General features: G+C 39.8%; 1 protein-coding gene and 1 long non-coding RNA gene across 2 annotated transcripts in view; one reads left to right on the top strand and one right to left on the bottom strand.

The window, feature by feature from the left end:
- Positions 1-143: 143 nt before the first annotated feature.
- On the top strand, positions 144-2,415 carry LOC115236022. Its single transcript, XR_003884120.1, has 3 exons — positions 144-839; positions 1,357-1,613; positions 1,802-2,415. It is a non-coding gene; the product is annotated as an uncharacterized LOC115236022 (long non-coding RNA).
- A 3,198-nt stretch (positions 2,416-5,613) lies between these two features.
- LOC115236016 overlaps positions 5,614-12,306 on the bottom strand; it is a 17,962-nt gene continuing 11,269 nt past the window's right edge. The window contains 8 exon segments of the mRNA XM_029808200.1: positions 5,614-6,759; positions 6,951-8,301; positions 8,773-8,967; positions 9,071-9,211; positions 9,427-9,734; positions 9,852-10,548; positions 10,647-10,838; positions 10,937-11,077. Coding sequence (XP_029664060.1) covers positions 6,640-6,759; positions 6,951-8,301; positions 8,773-8,967; positions 9,071-9,211; positions 9,427-9,734; positions 9,852-10,548; positions 10,647-10,838; positions 10,937-11,077 — 3,145 coding nt within the window. The 3' untranslated portion in view covers positions 5,614-6,639.

The following is a 12,306-nucleotide window of genomic DNA, read 5'->3' as shown; positions in this document are numbered from 1 at the left end:
CGGACACGTTCCGACAGATAATGCACGTCGGTATGTATCGCAAATGCGCGGTTTCGTTAATAAAGAAAAAAAAAACAATTACAAAATTTTTCAGATATTATATTATACATGATAAAATATGACAGTGTGTAGATAGTGTAAAAATCTTCATAATAAAGGAACCTCGGCTCCGTAATGATCTTCTCTTTCCATTTCATCAGACAGTCAATAGAACGAATTCTTTGAACTCTCCAAGCTTCAGAGAACATATGTAGTACATTCGTCACGCTCGCAAACATCTTTGTGCTTTCGGCATAAACTGCGCATGTCTATATAGATCATGCCACAATGAATAAGGAAAAAGTGCAAGAATGCAGCATATATTATGTCGGTGATTATATCGGCTCACAATCAGTCGTTGCCATAGACGTAGGAAATATAGACTGCGGGTATCGAACAAATCTTGCGCCAAAATTAGAAAAAAAAATGCAACGTCTCTAAATTATGATTGCCATGGGAAAAATTTTCCTCTAGTTAAAAAAAAGAGATAAACATACTTTCGTGACATTGCGTTCTTTTTCTAATTTTGGCGCGCGAATACGTAATAGATAACATAACATATGTGCAATCTATACTTCTCCTACGTCTATGGTTGTTGCTCACATTTCATTTTTAGCCCATCAGCGATAGAGGTCGCAATATCTCGCATTCATAATGATTAAAGAATGCGAGGTCTTCTACCCTCTTTACATCCCGCGTCTTCGTCTCATCTTATACATCCGGTTGCGCGGTCGGAAAGATTCCGAGAGGTGATGGCCAACGTAACGGCCGTCGTGAATCCGGTGACAACGACGATGCAGGTGATTCATCGCACAGCGTGCCTATCGTCTCGCATGCATTTACACGTTATTTGCACATTTTCTGAGGTGTCGATTGGCGCCTTTGGGATATTTGCCTAATACAGAGAAACAAAGATATGCAGCTTGACTGAACAAGTATTCTGCATGTTTTTCTTTTAAGATTATTTAAGATTTAAATATGCAGAATTTTGCTACATTATATTTAATTTAAGTATAATCGAAAAAATGCCTTAGCACATGAAATAAAAATTATAAATATTAAATATAATTGGACATTTTCGAAGCATCCGTGTTGTATCTAAATATTTTTATATCTACTTGTCGAGTCGATGTAAATTTCCGATTATATTAATATTGACTGTTAACATCAGTACACGGAGGGATAATTAACTTGAATCTCTCGTTTAACTGTATTCAGTACACGTGCGAGAAAGAAACTTTTTCAAGTTCATCAGTGCGTCGACAAGGAAGTAATATCTCTAATGACATTACTAGGGCGTGCTACGTTTTGTTACAGGATACCACCGCTGGTATATTAAATGTAGACATTAGTCAGCTAATGTTTATCGGCCGGAGATGGAGAGCGAGACAGTGGATGTCGGACGCGAGATCTTAATTGGATCATAATTCATCGGCAGTCTTTCTCGCGGTAATGCCGCGTGTCGCCGTTCTTTTCCAGGGTATTTCTCGGATCTTCCCGCGTACACGCATGCAGATGAGATACGCAGATCTTTTCATCATGATGCGGTTCAAATAAATTTCTCTTTACAGAAGGTAAAATAATAAACACTAAAAACGCATACATCATCTTAGGCAGAATAATTCAAATCTATCATGCGTAATAAAGTTATCGTAATTCTACGGAAATGTTAATATCCGCGAGAATATCCGAATATGATCAATAAACGCATCTATTTCATTGTATACTCGAAATGTGCCTCTGAGAATTTTATTTTCCGCAGATCCACACGATGTGCTAAAAGAACGTTTCATCGATTCCAGCCGAAACTTGGGAGAAGAGTCCGACAGTCTCGAACGTGGCTAGAATCGGTACCTACACGAACGTTTCCTGCCGACCCTTCCGGCGCGCGCTTGACAGCGTACAAAAAGCACGCGCCTGCTTTGTTCCGTCCGTTCGTTTTCGTGACCAAGCGCCGATCGCTGAGGTCGCAGCTTCCGTCGAGGTGTCCGAAGGAAACGCGATGCCGGGAGAGAGAAGAGGGAGGAAGAAATTCCCGGTAACTTTCCCTCCTACGCGCAAACGGTTCGTGAGAAGCGAGGAGAGAGGCGGTGGGCGGAGGATTCCCCCCATGCTAGCGATGGGATCAACCGTGATTTTTCTTCAATTACCATTTAATCGTGTTTTAAGTTAAGATTACGTCGCTCGAAATATGTCACTCGCTTTTTTCAATTACGACAGAACATTTGATTTTGAGATATCGCATATATATTTTTTTCTGCCAAATTTATGGTTATTATACAGATATCGAGTATATTATTTATTGTAATATAAAATGAGTTACAATAGATGTACAAGATTGTTACAATCTCTTTTGTTTGAATTTACCCCAATAGATATTAATATGTAAAAGTAAAAAAAGCGGTATGGACATAAAAGATTATTTAAGTTGTTAGTGATAATGGGATAATGTATTCAGAATCTTAAGTATGTGCTATTCTTTGTATTCCCGTAAACACTTTTCAGATATTTATTAATAATCTCCGAAAAAAGTGAATACGTTGTAGCTGCAAGTTATATTTATCTCAATATCCTACTTCAGCTGTCATCTCGATCTGTTTGAACCGAGGTTGTAAATCAGGAACCCTGCAATGATCCTAAACGCGGTCCTCGGCGGGGCCCATATTTCAAAATGTTAACAGCATGCCATAACTTTTTGGTCCCGTTGCCTGTTGCTCTTCTGATCAAACTCCGCCGTCTTCAAACCACACGTTTTTTTGTCATATTTTTCTTTGTTCCTAAAATCGAAAGTACTCGATAACGCATAGTTAGAACATAGTCTGGTTTCTGATCGGGGATGCGCCGTCGCCGAGAAAATTGGATCGGGCCCATCACTACTCGGGGCCCTGGCTGGCGAGCCTTTCTAATCCGTTGGGAATGAGTTGATGTTTTCGCGCCAGCTAGTAGATGGTAACGGACGTGCTGCCTAGCAGAAGGGGCAAGGACGACCGAGGCCGACCGAGACTGGCCTCGCCTGCCTCGCACGGGAGGAAGTCACGGGAGAGGGAGAGAGAGAGAGAGAGATCACCACACTAAACAGCAACGACCGCGCGCGCGCGCGTCCACGTGTGAGTGGCCGTGCGTGGTACGATGGTTGATTTGTGTGCGTGCGCGTGGTTACACGATGCCACCGACACCGGATCTCGAGAAGTCATGCGAGTTAGGAGCAACGTGGGATTTCGCGAAGCGTTGCATCGCGATGGAATTTCGCCCTCTCGACTCTCGACCACCGCCATCGGCGAGACATTTCCTCGATGTCGCGAGAAAAAAATGTCTCGGAAAAAGAAATAAAGTCAATAAAAATTCGGAATTCCTCGCAAATCCTTATTCCTTTCTATTTAATTAAGCAGAGCAGGCTCTTAAAATTATTTACGGAAGACACGCGGCGTATTAGACCTCTCGCGCGATGTCTCTCGATTAGTAGAAATGTAACCGCATGAAAGTCTACGAGCGGCTTCAGGCTTCAGTGAATTTGAAATGGAATTCAAATGGCTCGCGGTACGATAAAGCTTGTACTTGTATGTTCCTTTTACGTCAGGTCCTGCAGTTCTGAGTAAGCGAATACTAAACGGCGAGACGCGTTTATCGTACGGAATGCATGTATACGCAGGTGCACGAACGTCGATGTACGCAAACACGTTTGTGGAATGCATAATTTATTCAATTTAAACTATATCGTGGCATTCTTTTCGGGGTAATCGTTTTTATTTCGAGACGTTGACACAAGATGCGTTGAATCATTTGCAATTAATTACATTCAATTAATTAAGCATAGCACATAAAAGAATGGTTTTTAAAAGCATCTATATATGTATATTAATGAAGCTCGATAAATTCCGCTCGTTGCGCATTTATCACACGGTTCTTTTCAACTTGCGTTTATTGTAAATCATCCGGACTCTTATTCTTTTAACGTTCTAATTTTCGGGAAGTTAATGTCTCACTCTGGGGCAGCTGTTTTCCCTGACGCAGACGCCGCTGTTATCATCCCGCACGTAGCCGTCCTCGCAGACGCAACCGCGAATGCAGACCTTCGTCCTGGCGCAACTCATCGTTTCCCAATTGTCCATATTTTCACATGTTTTCTGGCATGTCCGATCCCCAGAACACTCGCTGTACTCCTCGTTCTCCTCACATTCCACCGAAGAAAACATATCAAGATCTTGATAGTTTTGATAATCTACATCTAGAAAACAAAAAAAAAAAAACTTTCTCTATATCGCATGTACTAAGAAAAAAAACCGTTATACTTTCCGTATGATTGAGATTTCTCGCTTGAGAATTTTAAGCGGCTTCAGGCTTCAGTGAATTTGAAATGGAATTCAAATGGCTCGCGGTACGATAAAGCTTGTACTTGTATGTTCCTTTTACGTCAGGTCCTGCAGTTCTGAGTAAGCGAATACTAAACGGCGAGACGCGTTTATCGTACGGAATGCATGTATACGCAGGTGCACGAACGTCGATGTACGCAAACACGTTTGTGGAATGCATAATTTATTCAATTTAAACTATATCGTGGCATTCTTTTCGGGGTAATCGTTTTTATTTCGAGACGTTGACACAAGATGCGTTGAATCATTTGCAATTAATTACATTCAATTAATTAAGCATAGCACATAAAAGAATGGTTTTTAAAAGCATCTATATATGTATATTAATGAAGCTCGATAAATTCCGCTCGTTGCGCATTTATCACACGGTTCTTTTCAACTTGCGTTTATTGTAAATCATCCGGACTCTTATTCTTTTAACGTTCTAATTTTCGGGAAGTTAATGTCTCACTCTGGGGCAGCTGTTTTCCCTGACGCAGACGCCGCTGTTATCATCCCGCACGTAGCCGTCCTCGCAGACGCAACCGCGAATGCAGACCTTCGTCCTGGCGCAACTCATCGTTTCCCAATTGTCCATATTTTCACATGTTTTCTGGCATGTCCGATCCCCAGAACACTCGCTGTACTCCTCGTTCTCCTCACATTCCACCGAAGAAAACATATCAAGATCTTGATAGTTTTGATAATCTACATCTAGAAAACAAAAAAAAAAAAACTTTCTCTATATCGCATGTACTAAGAAAAAAAACCGTTATACTTTCCGTATGATTGAGATTTCTCGCTTGAGAATTTTAATCTCATACGAATTTGCAAACAACGTGAAAGAGAAACGTGTGTTTCAAACAATACAACTTACTCTCACCGACCTCGCCGACAGACCCATCGTCCAAATTATCGGAACAATAAACGCCGGAAAGAACAGCGAAAGCGAAAAGCACGAATCGCGCTTCGAAGAATTTCATTGTGTCCGAGACAGTTTCGAGGAATATGAGAAGAGTGTGTGCACCGTCGGACTTAAGTACTCGCCTGATATCAAACTGGTGCATTGCCGGTATCAATGTAGCGACCAGTTTTCTCGTATGCAGATTCTCGATATCGGCGCGACGTGCCATAAATCGTGACTAAAGGGTCGTTAGATATACTTGAGCACAGGAAGAGGAAGATACATGTTCATTTCCTTTGGCGAGAAATCGCAACGAGTCTCTTGCGGTGGTTTTGCGTTATATATTTGTGGATTTTTCAATTGTACAGCAACTCGGTTCACATACAACATATAGGTATTATGTTACTTTAAAATTATTCGTATATTATAGCTTAAACTAAATAATCGTAAAAGAGATTAATAACGTATTCGTGTTTTTTTTTCCTCTATTGGGAATGAAAGATGTTCAATTTGGGGATACTATTATGTTGCTGTGTAATTTAATTCTTATAATTATTAGGATCAAGCGAAACGGAAGTTTTATTGTTAGGCATATTCGAATACACGAGCTATAGTGGCACGTTAGATTTGAGAAATTCTCGAAATAGAAATTATGGTCTTCCGCTTTGATTAATCGTGCTTGCTCCAATGTAACTACGAATGTTTCCCCTTATCGTACAAAATAAATACGTCATTAGATAATAATTAAATGAAAATTGACTTCCGTTTCTGATAACGAATGATAATGAAAAGCCACTCGCCAGTGATATAATGTTTTTACAATTTTATACATTAATTATTGCATGTTAATGAATTTTTTTTATAACAAAAAATCTAATTATTATTATTACGCTACACACAGAGTAAATAGTAATATATTGGATAAATATAAAAGAAATTTCTCTTGATTCATGTTGAGATAAACTTATTTTTAAAATCCATAAAATTATCAGGACAAAATTATATTTCCTAAAGTATCGATAAAACTCCATTTATGAAAATCACCTGTATAGTAGCCATAATTGATTACATTGATATTCGATTAATTATGTAAGTTAGATTTAAGTTTTTTAAATCTAATTCGCGTTCAGACTTGGAACGAAATTAAAATAAAAAATGGAATTATCGAGTTTGTCAGAGATACGGTTATGACAGTTTGTGATAACAAAAGAGATAGAGTGATCGTTATTAAAACTAGGAAAGTGTCTCAATATGCCTCGTGTCAATCGTGTCAACTACCTAATTAACTAAGAGCGACTTGAAGAAAGCGATTATATCACAGAGAAGCAGCGACGGCGGCGGCAATATCTACCAAATCTTAGCTGCAATGGCTCTCTGCATTAAAACGTTCTTGCTTCGCTGTTTCATGCGCTCAATGAAGTACTCCTTGCCTTCCAGGTTACCGTCGACAGGTTCAACCCCTTCATTCTGGCAACAAACGAGAGTTAGTTTGTTCCTCGCGTGTGTGGCTGATCATCATCATCATCATCATCATCATTTTCACTTTCTGTGTCAGCTATTCCTCGCTTTTATCATCAATTGTTATCATGATCGTCATCGCAAAGAAGACGAGTCGGCCATTTGCCGTATGCCGAAAACCTACGCGGAGTCTAACCAACCTTGGTGTTAGCTGCATCGCCCCCCTCTCCCTCTCCCCACCTCTCATAGTCATCATCGTCCCTCTCTTCTCCTTCGCTCAAGGGCCCGGCTTGCCTCTTATTAGGTGGTACGGTCGAGCCACCGCTGCCACCCTGCTGATGTTCGACGTCGTCGCCACCCTCGAGCATCTTGTTGATTTTCTCCTTCGCTTCGTCCACCTTCCTCATCGGATCGGGCGAGTAGCTGCGATCGCTGTATCGATCGCGCGATGATGCACGGCGATCCCTAAAGTCCCTCCTATCGCGGAAGTCACGGAAATTTTGTTTGTTGTGGAAGAATCTGCCACCACGGTTACCGCGACCGCCACGGCCGCCACGATTATTAAAGCCACCACCGCGACGATTGCCGAAACGATTGTTGTGCTGATTGTTGTAGAAACGATTCCGGTTTTGGAAATTGTTACCGCCGCCGCGGTGATTCGGATTGTTGAAGCCTTGGAAGCGTGGCTTGTAATACGTGCCGCGATTGTTGTACGGCCGAAATTGTCTCTTGCGGTAGTAACCTCGGTCACCTGACCTACTGCGGCTGCGACTCCTCGTATACGATCTAGTTCGTGATCGTGATCGCGATCTGCTGTACGTACCCGAGGGAGATCTGCTGTACTTTCTCTCATAACTGCCTGATCGTCGATTCGAGTATGATCGTGAACGGCTTCGCCTCGGCGATCGTGATCTTGATGAGCCCGAACTGGATGCGCTGCGAGATCGACTGCGCGATCGTTTCGTTGGACGGTCTCTACTCATACGCTTGCTCACGCCGCCTCTACCGCTTGATTCACGTTTCTTCGGAGTCTGTCGATGTTGACCTCGCTCGGCCTCGCTATCGGAATCTGTTCTCGGCCCTTTGGCTTGATTCTGGTTCTTCGCTGGTGGCGGAGGGCGCGGTGGTTCGGGTGGATGCCCGGCTCCGCTGTTTTGACCAATCGGCTGAAACTTGCCTCCCAAATTGTTGCTAGAGCCGAATTTGGTTGGTGTCGTTTGCGAGATAGACATAACGGGATCTTTGTATGATTGGAATTTGTTCTGCGGTTGCGGCGTAGGATACTTGACAGGCGCTTGTTTTGGTATCGGAGGCTCTTTAGGCAATGGCGGCGGAGGCGTTGGTGCAGGCTGCGGCGGCGGCGCCCTTTTCTCGGCAAGTTCACGTTGCATCTGCTTCCGTATATTTAAAGACTTTTCGAGAGCCGCGCGTTGAATTCTTTCTTCCATTTCGTTATCATCGTCCTCATCACTATCCACAAAAACATTAGATTGCATCTTCTTGTTTTCCGGTGGAACGTCTTGCCATTTTTGCGGAGGAACGTCCTTTTGTCTAAAATTATACATTAATGTTTAAATTTGCAGTCAAGTAAATTTAAAAATTAAAATTCCGATAATATAAGTGAAAATGACTCTGATAATATAGTATATATATAGTATGTTCAATTGAAATATAGATTGAAACTTATATGGAACAATTTAGTTCATGTTTCAGATGAACGTATCTAATACAATATCAAAATAAACACATATAAAGTGCAAATAAGAATCAGGCGCGAATGTACGTCGTAAATAACATACTTATTTTAAACACCAGATAAAAAAAAAGAAAAAGAAAATGTAAATAAACGTTCTTGTTAAGACATAGTATAATTTACCGCCATTTTACTAAAGATGATTTTAAAATAAATCTCGAAATATTCATTGCCTTTTACATGTGTTTATTTTAATACAAGTAAAATTTGAAATATTAAATTTTGTAGATTTATAATAAAGATTCGTTGTATGTGCTTCATATACTCACCTAGCAGCTTGTGCAGCTTTCCATTTTGCATTCAATGCAGCGGTGTCTAACGTAGGCAGCTTCGGTTCTGGATGAATCAACTGGGACTCTTGTTCAAATATGTCTGTTAGTGGCTTTCTCTGTATTTCTATGACAAACAATTATAGCGAGATTTTATTATATTGTTGTATTACTGTACGAACACGTTCGCTATCACTATGTGGTTGGAAAACCGTTCGTCCAGGCTTTGGCATTACGATTCATTTCTGTTACGTAATGTTGAGTTCTCATGAGAATCAATGCGTTACACATATGTGACGCGTGGTAGCAAACGTGTTAATATTTTATATATATATATATATCCCTCTCTCTGCGCAGCTCTTCCTCCCTCCGTGAACTCTCAGCGAGCTTCTCCGCGTTGCTAAGAGGGGAAGGTATGTCATTATACTGTGCTACATACCTAGTAAATATAAAAACACAAGTAGAATACGATATCTGACGACCGCGTGATTTCCGTTTAATTGCGTTAGCTGAGGATATGAAATTAATGTAAAAAAAAGGGGAGATGATTGACATTACAACACAAAGTTAAATTAAATATAGATTGTTAACCGAATAATTAAAAAAAAATAGATATTAAACTCATATTGAGACATTTCTAATAAAGATTCCAACCTTTTTAGCGCCGCACAGTCTTTCTCAACCTTCGCATAATAAGCATTAAGTTTGGACTCTAATTGTTCCAAATCTGGCAAAGATGACTTTTTCAACGCTTCTAAATCTCGTTCAAGTTTATCCTTGTTTTTACGCTTTTTCCGTTCTTCCTTCTTCTTTTTCTTTCGACTCTTCTTATCCTCCTTCTCTTTATCTTTCCCTTTCTTCTCTTTCTTCTTCTTTTTCTTCATTTTTTCGCTCTCAGAATGTTTCTTTTCTTTTTCCCTTTCTCTCTTCCATCTCGCTGTCTCTTCCAAGAATTTTCTCACCTGTTCGCATAAAAAAATGATCTCGTATTATTTTAATTTTGATATTGCACATACTTGAAATATATTGTAATTGAGTAAACCTATAAAGAGTAATGTAAATTATAAAATTATACTTGCCTTATCTTCGTAATCGGAATCGTCCTTGGTCTGCTCAAGAAACTTGCGTACTTTAGTTTCATAGTCATCAACTTTTTCGCGCGTATTTGCAGTATAAGAGGCTGGAGCGATAGTATCATGAGTAGTGGCAGCTGCAGCCGGAGGATTATTATATTGAGCCATACGCTTGCTAAGCGGTGAAAGCGAACTGCGATGATCTTTCTTGTGCTTGCGCTTACGGTTCGGCGAACGGGACGCTGAACGAGAGCTTCCGGATGACGACGAGCTGCTCGAGTCCGAACTTGAAGAACTCGAAGAACCGCTGGACGAAGAACTCGAGCTGGAACTCCATCTCTGTCTCTTTTTTGATCTAGATTTTCGCTCTTTTTTGCGTTTCTTTTTATCTTTCTTGTTCTCTACAACGTCATTTTCGGCTTCGAAGCTCTTAAAGGTATCCAAAGGATTCAGTGATGCTGTAAGAGTCTTAGACTTTATGTACTCGATGGAATTTCGCGCTTCCTCATGATACGGTGCGATCGCCAAGCAATTCTCATACGCCTTTTGAGCGTCTTCGTATTTCTTCTCGTCCTCGTAACTACGACCGAGCGCCACCAACGTTTCCGCCATATACTTACGAGCATTTGCATGTGTTTGATTTAATTTCAAGGCTGTTTCAAAGTCGTCAATCGCTTTCTTGAAGCTTCCACTATTTGCATATCTGTGCAAAACAGAAGATAGTATATTAAACGCATCTATGCATATATCAATATTGTAAATATTAATAAACATATTGTAAATATTAATAGGAAAACTTACAATGCTCCTCGAGCGACTAAGCCTTCAACATTCCGAGGATCAACGGTGAGTGCTTTGTTGAGGCACTGGAAAGCTTCGGAATGACGACCGGCCTTGAAATGATCTATACCCTCAGCAACGCTTCGGAACGCCCATTTGCTTGCTTGCGCTTGTCGTAATTCGGAGGCGTACTCATTCGGTGGAAACCTCTCTCTGCATATCAATAAAAGTAAAAGTAATTAAACATATGAAAATAAAATTTACTCCATATTTATTAATATAATTTATAGTGTAATTTAGTGACATCTTACCTCAATCCAACCATATTTGAATGATTCTCTTGTCCGAGGCCGATCAAGTCGCACAGATATTTTATGTTGTTCGGATTGTTGAAGCCAGTACTATTCTCCAACAGCGTTTCATAAGTCTGGCCTTTGTTGTCCATCGCTTTCCTACACCACAGAGAAAAATATTTGATTATCAAATATTGCAAAAAACGTCGTGACCTTTGTCAAAGAGGAGGAAACCAAAGCTACTTCGTTAACGGTAAAACCAAAGACTTGATAACCATGACAGCCGAGTCCTCATGATCCTGTTGGTAGATAATATCGCCTGTTTGGCAATGCATGTGCAGCTCGGTTTTCTCTCTGACACATCTCAATATATATATATTTTTTATACTCTCATACATATATATTTATATGTGCACATTATCCATTGCAGTCTTCCCACATTCACATAAAATTCCCACATTAAATAGTTTTGTTATTCAATTATTCCTGCACAATGTGATGCTTCTTTACTTCGATCTGCATGTATTATTCAATGAGGTGATACTAATGCCAAAAGTGCTTTAATTTCAATCTCTGATTTCATCCTACACAGATTGTTGCAACTTCTGGTATTAGAATCGTTCAAAATCTACCGTTTCTACCGTTAAGAAGCAGCAGGGGTCCGAACAAGGATGGCAGAAGGTAAAATTCCTTTATTACCAGATATAATCTCATAGTTATAAATTCACATTGGTACACAACCTCAATATTATGTAAACTCGTCTCTCACCTTTCATGTACCATTAAGACGTATATTTCTAGTATTTTGTATCACATTTGTAATCAGATTTTTTTTTCTCAACACAAAAGCACACGGCCTATCATCAATCGATGCTGTGGTTTCGATTTTTCTAAGTTTTTTTTTTTTTTTTTTTTTTTTGGTGCGATAAAATAAATTGCATAGCCCTAGAATAAGTTGGGAGAGCCACGCTTGAATATATATTATCTTCCACGGGTGACCAAAAAAATTGTTTTAGATGTAGTACTTTCGCCTGTTTGCATTTTGTGGTGTCAATTTGTTATCAACATGTGACATCACTTTTTTTTTATTTGTCAATATAAGCTGTAAGTTTAAACATTAAGGCATTATTATACGACAAGGCGCGATTCTTTTGAGGCTTAAACGTAAAAAGGTAAAAAGTTGAGCGATTAAGATTCGAGTTGTTTGGTCTCTGCTTCAAATCTCATGTGACTTTCAGTAGAGATTATATGTCTATTTTATCTTACCTTTAACAAGAAAAATAATTGCACATAAAAATATCTCTTGCTATAATATAAAATAATTTGCAAGAAGATTGTATTAATATATATTTTAAAGAAACACGCAATATAAGCATACATATGGATAT

Source organism: Formica exsecta, unplaced genomic scaffold (genome assembly GCF_003651465.1).
Source record: "Formica exsecta isolate Colony F162 unplaced genomic scaffold, ASM365146v1 scaffold238, whole genome shotgun sequence".
Lineage (NCBI taxonomy): Eukaryota > Metazoa > Arthropoda > Insecta > Hymenoptera > Formicidae > Formica > Formica exsecta.
The sequence above is the reverse complement of the archived record's forward strand: the minus strand, read 5'-3'. Positions and strand labels throughout refer to the sequence as shown.